The 21,101-nt window shown below is 34.2% G+C and overlaps 1 protein-coding gene across 1 annotated transcript; it reads right to left on the bottom strand.

The window, feature by feature from the left end:
• Positions 1-197: 197 nt before the first annotated feature.
• LOTGIDRAFT_218011 (hypothetical protein) lies at positions 198-20,570 on the bottom strand (the record flags this gene model as incomplete). Its single annotated transcript, XM_009060742.1, has 9 exons — positions 198-3,346; positions 3,736-3,876; positions 4,198-4,286; positions 14,082-14,336; positions 15,604-16,554; positions 17,471-17,663; positions 18,213-18,356; positions 18,782-18,870; positions 20,421-20,570. The coding sequence occupies 9 exons, from the start codon at positions 20,568-20,570 to the stop codon at positions 1,582-1,584; spliced, it is 3,777 nt and encodes a 1,258-aa protein (XP_009058990.1). The 3' UTR covers positions 198-1,581.
• Between the last annotated feature and the right edge of the window lie 531 nt (positions 20,571-21,101).

Genomic DNA, 21,101 nt, shown 5'->3' with positions numbered 1-21,101 from the left:
ATCACCCATGTTCCCCAATATGAAATGTGAGAAAGAACTTATCTAACCCAAGCTTTCAATCCTGTAAATAGTTTAGTATTGTAATTTAATCTATGGAAATCCTAGACACAAACCTGAGAATGGTCCATTGTTCACTGCAATATAGATAAATCTCTACCACTTGTGCCAAATATATGTCAAATAAAGTGAACACTGTATGATATTATAGAAGCAGTTTATTGCAAAAAAAAAGTTTCAAGTTATATTATAATAATAATAATAATAAAAGAATACCAAATACATCTTAGAATCATCTCTAATCTACGCACCATTCACAAAAATGGTCAACTTTCAAATCTTTCGCTCTTTTTTTTACATCACAAAATTTTAAAAAGTAGGCTTTATAACAATCATAATCTAGTAACCAACAAATTTAACAAACTCTTAGCAACGAAACATTTCTGTTTGGTTTTGAAAAAATACAAAAAAGAGCAAAAAATTTGAAAGTTTTTTTTATAATAAAAAGTATTAAAATATAAATCTAATAATCTACACTTAACAATTACTCTACGACCTGACCTCTGACCTTTGAACTTTGACCTCGCTCGACTTTCATATCCAGCCATAAGCTTAACGAATAGACTTTCATACTGAAGTTTGACAACCATTTTTTTTTTATCTTGCAGCCAATTTATCGATATGACATGAAAAATTGTGTGGTATCGCAAACAGATCCTGCAGTAATTGACCATTGTTTGGATTTTAAGGTAGCAGAGCAACTCCTTCAAATTGCTAAATCAACATAAATTACAAGGAAAAGACATTTGTTAGACCATAGATTTTAACAAGCACATTCCAATGCCATTACTTATCATTGTCGGACGACCATCTTCTAATGCCTGATGGAACAAGTCTAAAATCATATTTCTATAAAATCTTCAGGTCAAATATTCATGTGAGTAAAATTTGAAAGACTAATCATTTGTTATTTGGACAAAGCATAAAAAATAAAAAGCTCAAATTTCAAATCAAAACATGGGAAGAAAACCCATGTCTTGAGATAATGAGATGTAAATTTATTCAGATCTTTAAATATCATATTCATTGGCTGGATATATATACTTTGAATATTCATGATTGAAGTAAGTATGATATCCTTAAATATTGAGAAAAGCTATTAAGCAAGCCAGTAGTTAATATATACCAGAGGCTCAATATCAAAATATTTTGCAAATTCCACATTCAATAAGCTATCTAATTGGCAGTAAATATAAAATGAAAGTAGAACTAGCTTCAGCTTACAATATGATTCCATCTGTTTTATTGAGGGGACTCTTAAATTGGTAATATCTATGCATGAAACTTCGTTTTTCTATCAAAAATGTTTTCATACTGAAAATATTGGCGGACAAATCTAAATGCAGAAATTTGAAAACAGTTAACAGTTTTAGAAAAATTATCAAGCCTCATTCTCTATCATTAAAATAACGACTACAACTTTCGGCCATCTTTATACTTTTCTCTTATCTCTTCCTTCACTACGATTGGTTAAAAATACTACATTTACAAATTAAACAAACAAACAAACAAGAAAACAATTTTCTAAACGCAATATTCCAACAAAGTTGCGTAACTTGTTTTGTCAGCTCCATAGTTAGCGTTGACGGTAATTTTAGTATTTGTTCCATAATATTTATCAACCTTCAAAATTCCGCCCCATTCGTTTCCTTGGAGACGATCTAACTGGGTCCAATCTTCTCCTGCTACTACGGCAACAGCTTCAGCTTTAGGAATCATCAAACGGAAGTTAACCTCTGGGGGTAATCGATCTTTGGAAATCTGTTGGCCGTTTGGTCCAGTTGTAGTGGCGATCACTCCTGGTTCATACATGAAGCAACCTTCCTTCCATTGGGCGTACTGTTTAGGGAAGGGGAATACGGCTTGGGTTACCTGGCGACAGTTGATAAGATAGTTGTATACACCAGGAAGTTGTTGACTGCTATCGCTAACAGGGCAGGCGTACAGCTGGAGCTTATAGAATCCAGTGTGGGGAAGATTGATGATGAAGGTGATCATGGAACCCAAGGTATGGGCAAAAATATATTCGGGATGTTCAACTTCAGAGGTGTCTTCTTGGACAGCCAGTAGGTTTCCAGTTACTCGTAACAAAGTCTCTGATCGAATCTGGATCGTGACGGTGTTGGTATCCAAGTGAATTATAGGGTCATGGTGACTGGATGTTGCCATGCCAAATTCAGCAAATTTGTGTTGAGGCCCGAGGTATCCAGGTGGAAGTTTAGGAAGGGGTGTGGCTTTGACATCTTCGTTACAGATGATCAGGTACTGAGCTACATGGTAGAGGGTTGACCCTTCTTTAACAGGATCATTGGCGTAGATCTCCAAACCATATTCACCTCGTCCTGGGGCAGTGACATTAAAGAAAGCTGTATTTCCAACAACTCTGTGGACCACGTAACCCTCAAGATCTCCATCATTGTAATGGTTGTTCTTCATCTTGCCCATAAACTGCATGTTTTGGGGGATTTTAATTTGTACTTCTGCTTTTCCTTCTCGCGTATGAATACACGCCGTCTGCTGGTAGGTTGTGAGGCCGTATCTATTGAAACTTGGTCCAGGTCCCCAATTCAAATAGGAACATGGTGGGAAAGCTTCTGGGGCAGGATTCAAAGCCTCTTCTTGGACGATCTTATATTCGCAGACCTGGGCGTAGACATTATCTTTGTTTTCAGGGGTATCTTCTTTAGCGTAGATGTATAAGATATAGGATCCTTTGATTGGTAGACGTAAACGGAATGATGAGATGTTTCCAACGCTTTCCTGCATTCCATATCTGTTCAATTTAACGCCTCGGTACTCCTCCTCTCCGTTTTCGAAGCAGATGGTGAAATTGAATGTGACAGCAGACTTGAGGTCAAAGTAACGCAGTCTGATATTGATTTCTCCACGACTGTATATCACGGAGGTTTTATGCGTGACGAATTCTAAATGATATTTGAAAAATTGTGGTTTCATGTGTGGAAGGTTTTCAAATTCTTCTAAGGTTTTTGGTTGTTCGATGAGTTGCCATTTTGCTTCGTCTGGGAAATGGGTGTAGATCAGCTGATGGGGGTCGGGCAAGAAGAAGTATTCGTCGAGTTGATAATGGAATTCCTCGGATGATTGGGTCTGAGCTTGTTTTCCAATTATTCTACGAGCAGCCCAATGTGCGTCAATCAAGCACCAAGTACCATAGATATAGACAGCGTTCCAGGAGTGTTGGTTGGTTCCAGGTTTAAATTTCATTCCTGGTTTATAATCAGCACCCTTGGCATATCCAGTGATAATCTTGGAATGGAGGCCAGCGTAACTGAAATGATCAGAATAAACATACATTTACAATAATTTTAACAAGATCAATTCAGAGTGGTTTGGTAAAAAGGATACTAAGTGAACCTAGGTTGTTATCCTTGTAAAAATGGTTGTATCTTTTTTTCTTAACAATATTAAAGAACTATTATTTCAACTTTTCAAAAGATAATCTTTTTCTCTGATTATTCAGGCTAAGTAAAACAAATGTGGCCTATTTAATCAAGTTCGGAATGATTTTTAGGGTTATAGGTAACTGCATAATAACTGTAATTCATCTTACATGAAAATTACTTTACTATACCCAAATTCTTTTTATATCTCTTTGATTTGGGAATAGTACACCACCCCTACAACTTTGGATAAACACAATGATGTCTGTATACTTACTTGCACATAGTATCAAACACCATGGCATATGTTGTTTTTCCAGTTTTCAAACCCATCAAAACTTCCTCAGGACTTCCTGGCTGAACATTATCAAAATTCATTTCTTTTAGATTTTTAGTTGCTAACCATCGGAAAATAACTCTGGAAAAAGGAAACATAGAATAATAAAGCTTGGCCAACCATAATTTATATTAAATGTGTATTTTGATATGATTTTTAGAGAGAACAGCATGCAAATGACAAATAAACTATTTCATTTATCATGTTACTATGTAACTCTGTCATAGTTTTTTTTTGCATCATTTCAGCATATCATTGGCTCAAATTGATCAAGTTTTCAAAACATAATATAATTCAGCCCAATTTGACTGAAATCTTCTTGATAAATATACAGAGCTCTCTTTTTTAATTCAAAAATCTGGACAAATTTTACATAAAAAATATCTAAATTTTGTCTCTTACCTGACTTTTTCTATTTCATTTGTAATATTTTTAGAATAAATCAAATCCCAAACTAAATCACGGAAACTATTGTGGTCTGATTTCGATACCTAAAATAATAATGATATAAATAACAATTCAACATAATTAGGAAAGGGAATCATGAACATGAAAATATCTATAAGGAAATTAAGATGCAAAAACACAAATTAAATGGGAGGTCTTCCTTTTTTGAGTGACAGGCAAGTGCCTAGCTACAGAGCATCATCAGTTGAGTAGTTACATGACTAGAGTGGTTGAACAAGTGTCTAGCTACAGGGTCAGTGTATCCCCAGGGATGAAGGGAAAAAAACAAGTATGTTGAGGCTTCATAAAGACAATGCACCTAGCCAGGGTACAGTGTTAGGGAATCATCTAGCCACAAAGCTGTTGTACTCCCAGGGATGAATGGAAAAAAACAAGTATGTTGAGGCTTCATAAGGACAATGCACCTAGCCAGGGTACAGTGTTTGGGAATCATCTAGCCACAAAGCTGTTGTACTCCCATCATTTATTCAACAATTATACATAAAAAAAATATCAAACCCTGATAAGGGAATGTTTATCAAGATGACACTGTTTATATGATAAGAAAGTTAAGGGTTCAATACGGATGGGGAGCAAATTGAAAGATCGGTTGCTATTTTAATGACATTAAAAGAACCAGAAAGCTAAGATGTGGTCAGACTCTCAATGAAATGATCTGCGGCATTATTCTCAAATCTTAACTAAGATAAAATCCAGATTTTAAGAAATACAGTAATCTGATTGGATAATGAAACTTAATTTAAAATTGATTTTAGACCAGACCACTGCAACTTCTGCAATACTGACTTAATATGAATTTAGTTGAACCCTTAAAAAACTTTACAGGTTGAATTATGTATTGAGGATGTCAGTTGAATTTGTGGCGTGAATCACATTGGCAATAAGAAGGAACAGTATGGTAATTAAAGGGAGATAATTTTAGACATTTACCTTATAAGGAGCTGATGAGGCTGGAATGTTAGAAACGTTGGCTTTCTGTAGTTGTTCATTCACAGCTTCTCCCGTACCAGGGGCATAGGTCGTGGGTTGTCCTTGACCTTGGTTATAAGCCAGGTTTTTAATCACGGCCTGACTGGTTCCGTCTGGTACGCTACCATAGAGATATTGTTGTTGGAGTAACTCTGGTGGTGGCGGTGGTAGATCATCATCATTGGCATTAGCATTACCATAGTTACCAAGGTTCATATTCTGGGTGGCATTGGATAGCTGAAATATACAAACAGTGGAATATTAGTTGATGAATCAATTTGAAAACAACGTTGATTCGATGAACCCAATGAGGCTGAATAAATTAGAAGTAACAGATGACTCAGTGAGCAATTTTTGTTGACAGTTGTCGAGGTGTGAAAATGGGGTAATCCCCTTTACATCTAAACTGTGAGGATTACTGTGACGATCTTTCCTCACTTCATTTATTTATGGTTTTGCGGAATCATCGTATATGGACACATGTTTTGAGTTGGAGCTTGAGTTTGAGTTTGAGCAAGAGTTTGAGTTTGAGCAAGAGTTTGAGTTTGAGCTTGAGTTTGAGTTTGAGTTTGAGTTTGAGCTTGAGTTTGAGTTTGAGTTTGAGCAAGAGTTTTGAGTTTGAGCAAGAGTTTGAGTTTGAGCTTGAGCTTGAGCTTGAGTTTGAGTTTGAGTTTGAGTTTGAGTTTGAGCAAGAGTTTTGAGTTTGAGCAAGAGTTTGAGTTTGAGCAAGAGTTTTGAGTTTGAGCAAGAGTTTGAGTTTGAGCAAGAGTTTGAGTTTGAGCTTGAGTTTGCATAGACTCTTTTATTTTACATGGTTCAGAATTCAAAATTTCATATAATATACACAAAATTTCAACAGTAATAATATTTAAATTATTTTATGACAGTCATGATGTTAGTCTTCTAAAATGGTGATACTAATAACAGTAAGGATTAACTTTGATCTTTTCTATCCCAGTCTGGATTAAACACGAAGGTTATGACACATAGAAAGGAATTCTAAATTAATTCCTTCTCTCAATTACAAATACTATACATAACAAAGCTTGATTCTTGATGTCTTAAGTGACATATTTTACTTCAAATTATAATTGTCAAAAGAAGAGAAAGGAATTTTACGTCCTGCTATTCTGTACCTGATTAAATTAAACCCTACACTATAAATACTATACATTAATACTTGATGTCCTTAAATGACATATTTTTCCTGCTATTCTGTACCTGATTAGGTTAATGAGGAGGGAAAATGCCATGCAGTTTTCAATGAGGGACATAAACCTACTCTTTTGTTTACTTCCAACTGTCTAGAGATCAGTACAGCATGTAGCACACCAGTAGAAGTGTAGAACAGATTCCTGGAGAAGTTTTCTGTCACCTGTTATTGTATTTAGTTAATATATGGTAATGTAAATTTTGAAGGAAAATGAATTGTAAATATTTCCTCAATTTGAGGTTTCCATATCAACTATTATAAATAATTGACAGTATTGAATAGTTTGCTGACACTAGATGACATATCATTCTTTACCAGGACCCAATCTATACCATAACACTAGCAACTTAAATATTTCACTTAATATCATAAATATGACCTGGGGGTCCAAAAGAAAAGAGAACCTTCTTTTTAACAAGTATGGTTGATAGTACATAAACTGAATTCATTGAAGATTTTCATACAGTTACCTATGGGAATCATCAACAAAACTGTTAAATATTACAAAGATTGGTCTCAATCAAAATACCAAAATTGTGGTATGGATAATATATGTATCCTGATATAAAACTGATTACACTGTAGATTTTTAATAAAATTTAAAGAATTTCCCTAAAAATTGTGCTTTTACAGGGGATAATATTACTAATAGAAACCAGCCAGCAGGGGCCTTATTACAGGTATTTTTCACAAACATTCACCTCAACAATATGTAATATTATTATGAATACTTTCATAAATTCATTACATAAAACAAAGAGAACAGCCAAATATAGCATTGATTAATATAACATTTGATTAATATTGACATGTTGACATTAATATACCAGATAAACATTATTAGCTATGTGGACTCCCTGAAAGTGTGAACAGCAGACAAACACAGATGAAGAATAGCATGAAGTGATGTTGATGTGTTAAGGTACAAACAGAAAAGGTATGGTGTCCGATGCAGTAAAATGGAAAAAATAGAAAATGGAGCAAATAAACTAGTTTGGGTCTGGGCACGATTTGATCCTACACGACGTTAACCAAATTTCATAGATAAATATTTCTGCAAAGTGCATGGCACTTTTTCATAATCTTCAATGATTTGCTGTTTCATGATACGAGTACCCATGCCATTTGATCTACAAGGATTGACCTTGTTCTTGAAGGGAGGTAACTGGCGGTGATTAGTGTCATAATTCGGAATACGTAGAGTGTTGGAGTACGCAGAATTTTTTTTAACTAGCCAAAGAAGGAAATCAATTAGGACCAGACAATGATGTCGGATTACGCAGAATGTTGGAATACTCAGATGTTGAATGTTCAGATGTACACTGTATTGTTTACAGTATTGATAATCCCCAACTGTATACTCCACCAGACATCATACCTTGTTAATTTGCACTAATGTCATCTCTGACTTTTTTTTAAACATAAAGTGACCTTATTGATACTACCAGTTGTGTATTCTGTCTAGGTGTAAAAATTTTGTCTCCTTAAACACCTTTCACTATGTAGCATATTCTTCATATTTTCAAATGTCATGTTGACCGCTGACTTTCTCATGTTTAGAATATTTGTCATTAATTATAACATTGATGAAATATTTACTATGGTATATTATTGATTACATGACATATATTATGAAATGAAATGGTGTTTTACGTCTCACTTTTCTGTTCCATATGAAGAAAGGCATTACCCTACAGTGTGCAATGATGGAAATTTGCCAAGACAACGGCATGAGCCAACTCTTTTAAGATTTCGAACTTTCATGGGAACTATAATGTGTACAGCCTGTTACCCATAGGGCCTTGGTTCATTGTTCCATTGGAATAACGTGAGCCTATGTTTTCAGATTTTTAACTTTCATGGTAATTATGTGTACAGCCTGTAGCACTCAGGGCCTTTATTATTTGTCTCATCTGAATAACAAGAATGTATATGATATGACAAATACAAACCTCTACTTCTCCAGACATATCTAAAATATCACTCAAAGGTTATCACACTTGCAAAGACAAAAAATCGAAAATTTTTCAGAGAACTGCTGATAAATGTTGCCAATACTTTCAGGCGCCTGACAGAAAGTTTATTCTGTATATTTTTGAATAATTCTCCGTTCACATATATACCATCTTATTCTTTGTTACAGTTATCACATGTTTTATGAAGTTTATTTACTATAGTAAATGCTGAGGTGAGAATATAATACACTGTAAATTAATAGATAACCATTCACAGGTCTATAACTTATTTTATATACAAATATCTGAATCAATCAGTCTGCTTAATGAAACATAAGTAATAACATTGTATAACAGAATTCATTTGTCACTAAATCCAAATATACAAACAGATCCAAATTCACAGGTTTCAATTTAGATTCAAGTACATGTTTATTGCAAGATATAGATCCTGAATTTTTCACAAAACTTGTCACAAGTTATAATTTGATCCAAGTCCAGAATTCTACACAAAATATAGATCGCTAACTCTATATATAGAGAATAGGTGACAAGTTTCAATGGATCGTTTGTACTACACAAAACCTGACACAAGTTTTAATTTGAACCAAGTCCAGAATTCTAAATCGGAGTAGGCGTACAATAGATCCTAAGTTTCAGACAAAGCCTGTAACAAGTTTCAGTTCAGTTATAAGTTTCAAGTATATTGTATCAGTCATATGAAAAATATTTGATAATATCGAGCAGTGAGTCATGTAAGAGAAACATGAGGTATTTAAAGTGTAAAAAACCTGCTGAATATTGATCAGGGGGTCCAACAGCTTGATCTGTCTCTTATCTTATTGTAATGTAAATACAGTCTTAAAGGACTACTTCCTTTTAGAATAAACATCAAATTCTAACTCTACTGATGAATATATACTGTTATTGATCAAGTTTGTGAATTTGAATTTATGTTCATTCTAATGCTAGCGGCAGACGAGCGTGTTTTTTCACCCGATGAAGTGGGAGCACACCTAGAGAACTTTTTAAAGCACATATCCCTTCACATAATATCAACACCACATCCCATTGGTTAAGAGTAGAGATTGCCAGATAAAATACGCCGGAAACTAAATAATCTGTAAGTTTTTTGTGAGATTATGTATTCTGCTGCGATTGGGAAAAAAAAAAAACCTTCGTGTGCCCCCACCATAAGAGGTAGTATTCTTTTAATACTCAATAGATTATTATGTTACATTATAATATCACTATACAATATATTAATATAATATTGTATCATATTGTCTCAGCTGAATTTCCCTGATATTTAATTTCCCTGTCAGATATCCCTATTTTAGTTCAAATAAATTTAAATGCAAAGCTGTGTTTTATTGATATTAGATTTAGATCTACTAGAAGTTAATCTGGATTTCTCTTTTCTGATGGATTTCCTAATGTATATTTTTCCTGTTGGATATTTGCATGGAAATTTTGTATTGGATTTGAGGTCCAGAGCTACAGGGGAGCAAGGTGTTCTGACAACCGACCTGTTAGATTTAGTTATCCCTTTAAATGCTGAATTGGATGTACCCTTCAATAACTGATAGTGAAACCAAATGAAATACATTTTGCAATTTTGCAGTTTCATATTACTTTGTATGATCAAGATTATATTTGTTAAAAATGTCTACAATGTTAGTTTCATTTCTGAAAATTATGGTTCAAGTTTTTTCAGGTTGGGTTGTGTTGCTTAAATAAAAAAATGAATATATGATTGCTGAAAGTGTCACATTAAGTAGATGTCACACCTGCAAGTAAACGGTTATGTTTACTGAAAACTGAATAATTTGTCAAGGTATCATATTTATATAGATTATCTGGATATTAAGATGCGGAGAAGCTGGGGAGATTTTTACTCAGGTGTTTTTATCATCATACTTCTTACAGTGTCTTTTAAAAACTCTACAGTTTTATATCACCCTCCCACATAAAGAAGAAGACTAGTATGAAAGAGTTATACCACCAATAAGTCATAGAGAAGCTGGATAGATGGATATATTAATATATTTATTACAGTGTCTTATCAAAACACTACAGTTTTTACATCAGTCTCTATCCCCTCCTGGTGTTCCCCCCTTCCCTCTTGAAAATAGAAGAGTCAATTGTCAATATATCAACAAAACAATTTAATAAAATAAATAACCCTAATAACAAAATTTTTTAAATAAAATGAATTTTAGAAAATTGTGAAAAATATTAAAATGAACCAACCTTTATATTATAGGTAGATATATGTCTGGCCATATTCACTTTTATTATGATACAACTTTAAATTGTTTCAATAAATTCGCTCTTGTTAACTCACCCCCAAAAAACACTATGTAGGCTGGGAAAACACTAAATATGCAAGAAAAACACTATAACACTATGTAAGTCAAAAAAACACAAGATATGCAAGCAAAACACTATTACACTATGTAGACCAGCCAGAAAAACACTATGTAAGTAAGAAAAACACTAGCACCTAGGCCAGTGCTTCTATAGGAGAGTATCTTCTATAACACCTATAACTAGCACAAAACTCAAAGCATTATGTAGATCAAAGACACACTGTAGGTAAAAAAAAAAAGACACAAAACACTACATAACACAAACACTGAAAACAGAAACTCTGCAGACTGAAGAAAAAACACTACAAACGAAAGAGTTTTCTGGAAAAACACTATAAAGACTATACTACACTCTAGCTCTTCTTCAATAATTTTTGATACGATTTTAATTAATTAATTTGTTAAAAAAACCTGTAGTTTATAATCTTCGGTGTCTCCAGGCTATTTTACTCTTTCAATATAAGTCTACAATTAGGTCATTTACACTTTCTATAAGTACATGCACAAAACTTGTTGGGTAGAGCGAAGTTTTGAATGGTCCAGTGATTCCTTAAAATTTTTACACAGCTGGAAACTGTCCTTGGAGTGATGATATACATGGTCCAATGGGTCAATGATTTCTTTGGACCTTTGAAAACATAATCAACCTGGTGTCAAATGTACATTTTTGTTTCAAATTTCACAATCCTATTTAAATAGATATCTACATCTATTGTTTCCTTATTTTCCCCTGGATAATTCACTCATTTTACACCTGACAAAAACCTATATCAGCCTAAAACAGTGTAGTTAGAAGGGGGCACGGGGGTTTCATTACTGCAACTTGACACCATACCTCACTCACTGCCCCTCAAAATAAACTACTTGCCCCTTCGAACATTCAAGTGTGGCTACAGAATTATTTCAACAAGATCATCAGTTGACAGTATAATATACCCAATGGCTCAACTACCTTAGTGACTGGTTCAACCAAGTCCTTTGGCCCTACTCATCACTGGGTACATACCTACTACCTAACTTAATATTTCCTCTAGAAATCCACACAATCAAAAATCATCCAAAACTAAATACAAATTCACAAAAAAACTTTAATCCTCACCATAAATAAACCAAGTACTAACGATCCAAACCGCAAAATCCGAAATCCAAAATAACATATTGTTGAAACATTGGTAGCAGCTAATGAACGTTTCATATGTATCAATTTCTGGATGATAAATTGTTGGCCTACTATTTCTGGATGATAAATTGTTGGCCTACTATTTCTGGATGATAAATTGTTGGCCTACTATTTCTGACAAAGTAACAATATCTACTTTCAAACAAGACACACAATCAAATATTCTCTTAGAATAATCATAAATTCAATAAAAAACTGTACAAAGCAACAATATTTACCATCTTAAAATGAACAAAAATTCAAGAAAATACTTTACAAAATCTCAATATTTCCTTTAGAAATACATGAAATTAAAAATCTTCTTTAATAAAGGAATTTAAATAATTCCAGCCCAGGTTTACTCCTAACTATAATCACAACTATCACAATGTTGATAACAATATTATTTCAACAGGACATTAAAAACAATATTTCCTCCAGAATTCCACAAATTATAAACCCTCTTGGAATAAATATAAATTCCAACCCAAGTTTAATCCTAACCATATAACCAACTTGCTGATGTTGATAACAATGTTAATGGAGCTACTGTATATAATGTTATAGGGTTGATCATGATCTAATACAATGCAGGAAATAACAACTTAAAATATACACTGAAATTATATATATATATATATATATATCTACATCTTGAATATCAAATACTATTTCTCTTCTGTATTAATCAAAGTCATGACAAATTCTGAAACTCAGTTTTTGACTTTCAATTGCTTTATGATGAGATCAAGCTCAAGTTTCAAATGATTTATGGTTTTCTCCAATTGGGTACTAGACTATATCATTCAAAGCTGTGGCACATTTTGAATTTTCTCTTATAGGGCAAAGCAAAAGGATATTGCAGGTTTTTCAAATACTTTTAATTTTCCTCTTTTAGAGCATTGAACTTTATCATTCAAAGAAATGACACATTTTGAATTTCAGTACATACATGAAAGGATATCTAAGATGAAATACTATGCGATTTTAAAGGGCATAGAACTATATTATTCAAAGACATTGGACAAAAAGGATATTGCAGATCAAGTTCGATTTTTAAATAAATTAAAATCTTCTGTTATGGGGCATGGCACACTTTGATATATCGTTCTCTATAAAACCAAATCGTGTTAGCGAAGATTTTACATAATTTGCAGAAAACGAAACCGCGAATGGCTAACATTGCAGCAAATAAAGCAATTAAACAATTTTTCCTTTCCATACCCTTTCAGTTTTTAAAGTATTTCGGCCAAACAGCGAAATGAATCAGTTTTTTGTCTCCCCTGTAAAATCCCAATTTAGCCTTATTCATGGAATTGCAAGCTCATCGACGATATGGTTGAACCGTACTGATTCCCAGACTTAATTTATTGTCATATGCAAAAGACCCATCAGACCAGCATCAATTACAGAAACTGGGTTGAAAATCTAAAGGTGTTAAACAGATCAAAACCTAACCTTAGGTTAGCAAGTAAGAAAAGAATAAGCAAATGACTCCAAACAAGAAAAAAATTCACCTGATTCATATTGGAGTTGAAAATGTATTCAACAGAATCTTTAATATCCCAAAGATCTTTATGTCTCACTGTGAAAGGCTCTGTAAATATCCTAAAGTTTTTTCTACTTGCTGCAAAAAGCTCTGTAAAAACTCATCACTTGTCACTAAAAGCACCTTTCATATCCCAATGTCTATTCCAAATTGAATCAAACAGAACCTCTAAACATCCCAAAGTTTCAAAACAAAATCGAACAAAGGTTTCACACTCAAAATAAAAGTTAAAATGAGTCAGACTAAAAATTAATTCAGCAACATGTCAACTAGAAATAAAACAATATACCATGATAATTTGTCGTAGTACTTAAAATTTTAAATTGAGGACATAAAAATATATCATGAGGTCACAATTAGAGTATAATTTATTATGTCACTTTGACCTGTGATACAATTGTTTTATCTAGTTCAGACAAACCTATCAATTAACCCTTTGAGCACTGAGTGTGGATGAAAAACATAATCAACCTGAATTCCAAGTAACATGATTTAACCCTTTTAGCACTGAGTGTAAATGAAATAAATGTCATATACCCTGAGCAACCAGTAAAATCACTTAAATAAAATGAATAGAGTTTTATGTTCTATTTTTCTGCACTATGTAGGCTAATGAAGACAGGTAACGCCATGCAGGGTACAATGAGAGAAATTTTGCCAGGACAGCGGCATTAGCCTGCTCTTTTTCGATTTCCGACTGTTGAGGAATCTTTAATGTGCACAGTCTGTAGCACACGAGGCCTCGGTTTATTGTCCCATCCGAACAACTGGTACTTTTTCCATGTGAGCCCCTCTTAACTGCATCACTGACACGGGGGTTAAACCGGGTTGAAAAATCCACAGGTATTATCTTAACCTTATGCTGGGATTGAATCCTTGACCTACAGGTTAGCGAGCAAGCGTTTAACTCACTGAGCCACTGCCGCTCCCTAATAAAACTTAAAGCATATTATCGTAATGTGATGTCATTTGGTAATGGCTGCTCCAGTACGTATCACTAGGGTTGAAACAGTTAAATGAAATGAAATGGAGTTTTAAGTCTTACTTTTCTGCACCATGTGGGCCAATGAAAGGGCAAAGGTGATGACATAAACACAATGCAACGTCACTTGGTAATAGCTGCGCCACCAGTTCCTTTAGTGTGTATCACCATCACACAATAATCTAATCAGTTAAGTGGCCACAAGAGTTAAAGGCGTTAACATGGTCAACTTTAAAATATTTTTGGTTAAATCTAATTTGAATTGTTAATCAATATTCATCAGCAATAGACATTTCTTGAATTTGTTTTTAAAGGAATACTTGAATTTGTTCTTAAAAGAATACTATATAATAAATTCTGAGATTCTATTTCATTCGCAAAGTATTTTGGAATGTCTTTCAAGGATAAGATTTAATGCCTTGATACTTCTTGTGCACATTTGAAATGGAATTTTGCTTTCTCGTCTACTTTTCATCACGCACTGAAAAATTTCACCAAGTTAATTCGCATACCCATTACCAACTAAGATCTTTAATGTATGCACTGTGAAACACAAAACCTTTGTTTTTAGTTCCATTTAAAGGGTGGCTGGTATTTAAAGCCAGGGTCTTCACATATACTAAGATCAAACCATGTCATTTTGGTGTATCAAACCCAATTCCAACCCATATAAAATAAATAGTTTATTGTTATCATTATAGGATTTTGTTTATGATAAAGTGTCTGATTTTATAATTTACAGATATCTCTTTCTCTACAGAATAATAGCCTCTACTTCATCATCTTCACAATGTCCAATTACAAACTTTGTACTTATACCTTGACTGCAAGAAGCAACTATTCTTTTATCACAGAATGAAGCGATTTGTATTGTATTGGATTGTATGCCAGCAAATATAGCCAATCAGAGCCCTCGACAGAAAGGCTGTAAACATTAAAGCTTTGTTTTCACTGCCTTTATGTGACGGGCTCTGATTGGCTGTATATGTATTCGTACAATTCAATCAAATGATACAATTCCTTGATACAAGAAATGTGACTATTGCAGGTAGAAGACAAGACTCAAACTAGCTTGACATTGTGAAGATGAGAGAATGAAAACCTCTATCCTAGTAACCAAGATAATTAAAAATCAACTCACCGAAGACGAATCTGGTCTGTAGCCTCCTTCTATTTCAGCTTGTTGCTGTGGTGATAAATTACGTCTCTCGGGAGATTCTTGGTAGAAAGCTTTCAGTTGTTCAGCTTGTGGGGCACTATGGACGTAATATTGGGCTACGTGAGTGTAGGTGTCACCATCTTTGGCAGGGTCGTTACCGTAGATTTCAATTCCGTATTCTCCTTCTTTGGGCAATTCAGCAGACACAATGATTCTGTCTCCGAGATCCTGTTCACTGATGTGTTTCTCAAGATCTTCTTCTCTCATTCCATTCTTACGAAGTTTCGCCAAAATGAATGCTGGTCTTGTTTTCTTAAATTCCAGGTTAACTTTACCATTGGATGTTGTCAAGACGCCATTAGTGGGGTTAGCAACCAATCCAATTTGATCAACAGCAATTCCTGCTCCCCAGCTACTGTCTGAACAGTTGGGAAGGGCAACAGCATCAGAGGCTGGTTTGTCAACGATGACTTTGTATTCCGCGGAGGCAGTGAAGACATTCTTTACTCCCAGTTCACCAGTGAGAAGCTGAGCGAAGATAGTGAAGTAGAATTGCCCGGATTTTGGAGCACGGAAAATGAAAGTAGTGGTTTGGTTCTTTCCTTGATGTTGAAGTGCATAACTTTTCAGTTTCTGGCCTTGATACATCTCATCATTGGTATCGGAAAATACGATTTTATACGTGAAATTGGTGGGTTTGCTGAAGCCCAAGGTCAAGGCTACACGTCCCTGTTTGGTCTGGACGACACCATTGTGATGAGAAATAAAAAACATTCCACATTTGAAGAAATAGGACTTGACCAATGGGAGGTTCTCGAAATCTTGAAGTGAAATAGGTCGTGAGAGAAGTTGCCAGTCTGATTTGTGAGCCCAGTGACTGTAGATCAGTTGTTCTGGATCAGTCAGGAAATAAAAATCATCATATTCATACACCTACAATATATAATATATATAAATCATTACCAGGATTCACACCACAAACACTTTCAACAATTATTTCATGTTATTACATACCTGTGTAATACTACTCTACCAATACAGAAGATTCCCATGTGATAATTGAATCACATATACATTGAATATGGTATATCACTAAGCCAATGCTATCTTGCAATATTGAAAACCTGTAGACACACTTGTGCGTTTTTTTTATCAACTACAAACTGATCCATGATAATCAAAGCAAATCTCTTTATGAATTGCTGGAGTGTGTCCATAATAATGTTACAGATGTTTATCATATTTCTTCAAGAGAGTTATGTCCCATTAAGGGAAATGCCATCAACACATTTTCATTTTACATGTAGTAGTATATGAATGTTTCTCATTTACAAATTTTGTATAAAACTATTTGATTAATTATAGTAAAATCTTGATTGGAATTTTTTCTTCCACCATGTCCTACTGCTCAATGACCATTAGGTAGTAAAATAGTGCATATTTGTAGGAAAATTTATAAGTACACCCAAAAGACCCTTTCAACAATAGAAAAACTTTTGAAAAAATTAAAAGAAATGGTGTTTTATGTCCTACTTTTCTGCAATATATGGACTAATGAAGACAGAAACGAGGGAAATTTTGCCAGGACAGCAGCATTAGCCTGCTCCTTTTCGATTTCCAACTGTCGAGGGATCTTTAACGTGCACAGCCTGTAGCACACAAGGCCTCAGTTTATTGTCCCATCCGAGCGACACTTTTTGCATGTCAGCCCCTCTTACCTGCATCACTGACAGGGGGAAACTTTTGAGGAATAATAAATGCTCAATCCAGATGTGTTCATCAATATTTTCAACAGTACTAGCTCAAGTTGGTGTTGCCTTGGGAACTTTTTCAAATGTGATAAACTTACCAAGTTTTCAGGGTTGTTTTTCTCGGAGACGAGATAGCGAGTGGCCCAATGAGAATCAATAAGATACCACTGTCCATCTATTAATATAGCATTCCAACTGTGGTTATATTCTGATCCTTTAAACTTATCACCTGGTCTATAATCTAATCCCTTCGCAAAACCTGTTAATACTTGACAATGGAGGCCGGAAAATCTGGAACGAAAAGCAAGAATTTGTTGTAAGATTTGAACGACATATAGAAGCGAGGAGCACATATAACAAAAACACAAGACATAACATGGAATATAACACACTTCTTTCATAAACTAACCTTATTAAAGAAGTGTGTTATATTCTATAATATTATCTTGTGTTTTTGTTATAAGAATTTGTTATTAAAACTTGAAACATATTTAGTTCATGTCAATTACCCTAAATAGTAGTGGTAGTTCTCGGGTGCATATCAGATCATGCTTACTCTTTTAGAAACACCTGATGGTACTTCTCTTTTGAGGATTAGTCCACTGCTATACAATCATTGCTCCCAATATTGTCATGGTTTGGACGAGATTTTTGAATTTGTTCAATTATACAGATATTTATTATTATGTGTGATATAGTAACACATTAATGGTTGACTTGAAATTGCTAGTCATGGCATCCCATTTGATTAAGGTTTAATGAGAGAAGAGGGCCATGCATTCTGGACCAGCATCATTGATAAACCAAGATTGATACAAAGATGTGGATTATATCCCTTACCTGCAGATTGTTTCGAAAATTCTGGCATAAGTTCCTTGTTTATCTCTAAAAGACAAGATAACTTCTTCAGGACTGCCACTGGCAGCGTTACCTTTAAATTTAATAGTGTACATATTCTTACTGGTCATCCATCTGAATATAGCCCTAGAAATACAAATATAAATACATTATACTTCTCTACTTCTAATAAGGTTAATTTACACTGTTCATCTTGATTTTTAGTCTTCGACCATTGTTTTCTGAAGACCTGACTATTAAGTTTCGAATCATCCTTGCTGGGCTTTATCAAGAGCAATCTGACTAATTACGAACACTGTTATCATTTGAAATTACAGATTGAGAAACCTTTGTTGTTCTACAGACAAATTCATAAAAACCCTAATTCATGGTGCTAAAAGTCAAGGTACAGTCTGGTGCTACTACATTGTGGGATTATTAATACAGTAGAGAATAATAGAAGCCAAGACACGAAGTCTGTGTCAAGACATTATGTAGACATAATTTATATTTTCTATTTTTACTATATTGTTTTCCTGAATTGTCTTGTCTAGTAGGATGTTAATATTTACCTGGCTTTCTCCAGATCTGATTGGTAATTCTGACTGTAAACAAGATGCCAGACCAAATCAATAAACGTTTCATGATCATTCTGGGCTACCTGAAAACACAAGACAGAATTCAATGTCAACTCAAACATATTCTTTAAATTCATCTAAAAATAGTGATGGCTATTGTAATAGCCACCATTGTAATGGTAGACATGTCGTATGACAGGTTGACAAAAGATATCAGCAAATGAAATATTTCTAGAGTAATATTTTCATACTTCAAGAGTTGTATTCACAGCCTTTTGCTTTATTTTTTTTTTTATCTTTAGGTGATGATAAACAATTTCACTAAGTTTCGTTTAAATCAGTCAATAATTTGTCTTCTGAGGTGTTTAGAAGCTTAAGATTGAACACGTTTTCTGAAAACAAGGGCAATAATCCATATCAAATATTATTCAATTTTTTGCTTTTTAATAGGGTTCGTTAAAATCTGTGGAGAATTGTGTCTGGAATGAAATGAAAGAACAAGGACAATAACTCATATTAAATACTTTTAGACTTTTTTTTAAATACTATAGGGTACATCATTGGGTGATAATAAACAATTTCACCACATTTCACCAAAATATGTCAAGAATTGTGTCTTCTAGACCTTTTGCAAGCTAAAAAGTAATGTCAGTATGTTATCTTATTCTGTATAGGACAATCTGATCTGATCAGAACTTTCATAGCCTCAAATATACCATCAATCAAAACCAAAATAACTCTTAATAATCTAATAATCACTAAGCAACATTAATCTCCTTATGTTTTTCACAAGGCAATCTGGCAGTTCCCCACAACTGGCTCAATTAAAACCAACATAACTGGATATCACTCATTTTATCACATCATCACAATGGTCAAGCTATCGAGAACTTTGCAATAACTTGACCATTGTGAAGATGATTTTATCTGTACACAATATTCCTTCAAGGAGTGAGGAAGCAAACACCTTGAGTGCTAGCAAATACAGCCAATCAGAGCCAGGCTTGACTATTCTGGTGGGCAAGTAATATATGTGAAGGGGCAATTTGGTGTTTTGATGCAGTGATGATATAGGTTGGCCACTTCTTTCGGGTGGAGGGAGGGGGGCTTAATGCACCCCTTGTCCTCCTATAGCTACGGGCCTGCTCGCGGAAAGTCTGTGAACACAAAGCCATGATTTTAAGAACCTTTCTGTCCAGGGCTCTGAATGATTGTATACTGGTATGCTGGCATACAATTCAATCAAATCGTTGCATTCAATGATTTAAGAAAGTTGGTTACGGTAGTCAAGGTAAAAGTATGAAGTATGTAATAGCTTGACATTGTGAAAATGGTAATCCCCATATTGGAGCATGTTGTGCCTCGCTAAATATAAAGATAGTGGACCACAGCCATATACGCCCACCATGGAATGCGGATGGTAAATATTCAAGATTTTGGGGCAAGGGCAATAACTCTGCTTCTAACAGTCGAAAATAGCTCAAATTCAAACTTGATCTTCATTCTATGAATATGTATACACATACCGAATTTCATTTGATTCCATCAAAAAATCCGAATATATACGTCCACATAGAGAGATAGCTTGACGTTGGAGCATGCCGTGCCTCGCTAAATATGGAAATCTACAAACCTGAATGGCGTGATCATCTACGTGATAGAATTGTTGAACATCACGATAAATATCGAACTTTCTATATCGTGATCGGACGGGACCAGGGATCTGTGTTTTACCCTTCCTTACATCTTGGGGTTGGAAATTAGGGGGAGCTTTAATCTGCATGCTTACTCTCTATCTACACTTCCTGAAAAGAGAAAACAAAATTATTAAGTTTTGAGAGAAATTTAAAATGACCAACATCTTAAATTAGCCTAGAGTTTGAAAACTGAAAGGAGAACACGAGAAGCCCACTGGAAAATTCCAAAAAGTAACTTTTATACCAAAATCATCTGATAGATATATCTATAGACTGAGGGAATTGTCTTTATTACTTTGTATATAGTGATGAGATTGTATAGGGGTCTTATAACAGAAGGAAACAAAAGGATGGCAACCACATACATTAATAATACCAAAAAAATATCGTTAGATGAATTAAGTGGTCCATGTTGGTCAGTCAGTAAAATTGATTTTAAATTTAGTTTTACATTCGATCAGATTATTGTTAAAATATTGATTTCTCTCTATTATTCAGTACATTAATAGTCTGATAAAATGTTACAGATTTTTTACATTCTACTCTCCCCTGTATTTGTAAGTCTCAAAATCCTAGCCCCGTCCTTTTAGAAATAACCTAGCTGGTTTGAAAAGAAG

The sequence above is a fragment of the Lottia gigantea genome (assembly GCF_000327385.1).
Source record: "Lottia gigantea unplaced genomic scaffold LOTGIsca_44, whole genome shotgun sequence".
Classification (NCBI taxonomy): domain Eukaryota; kingdom Metazoa; phylum Mollusca; class Gastropoda; family Lottiidae; genus Lottia; species Lottia gigantea.
Note: the sequence above shows the minus strand (reverse complement) of the source record. Positions and strands in the feature narration are given on the sequence as shown.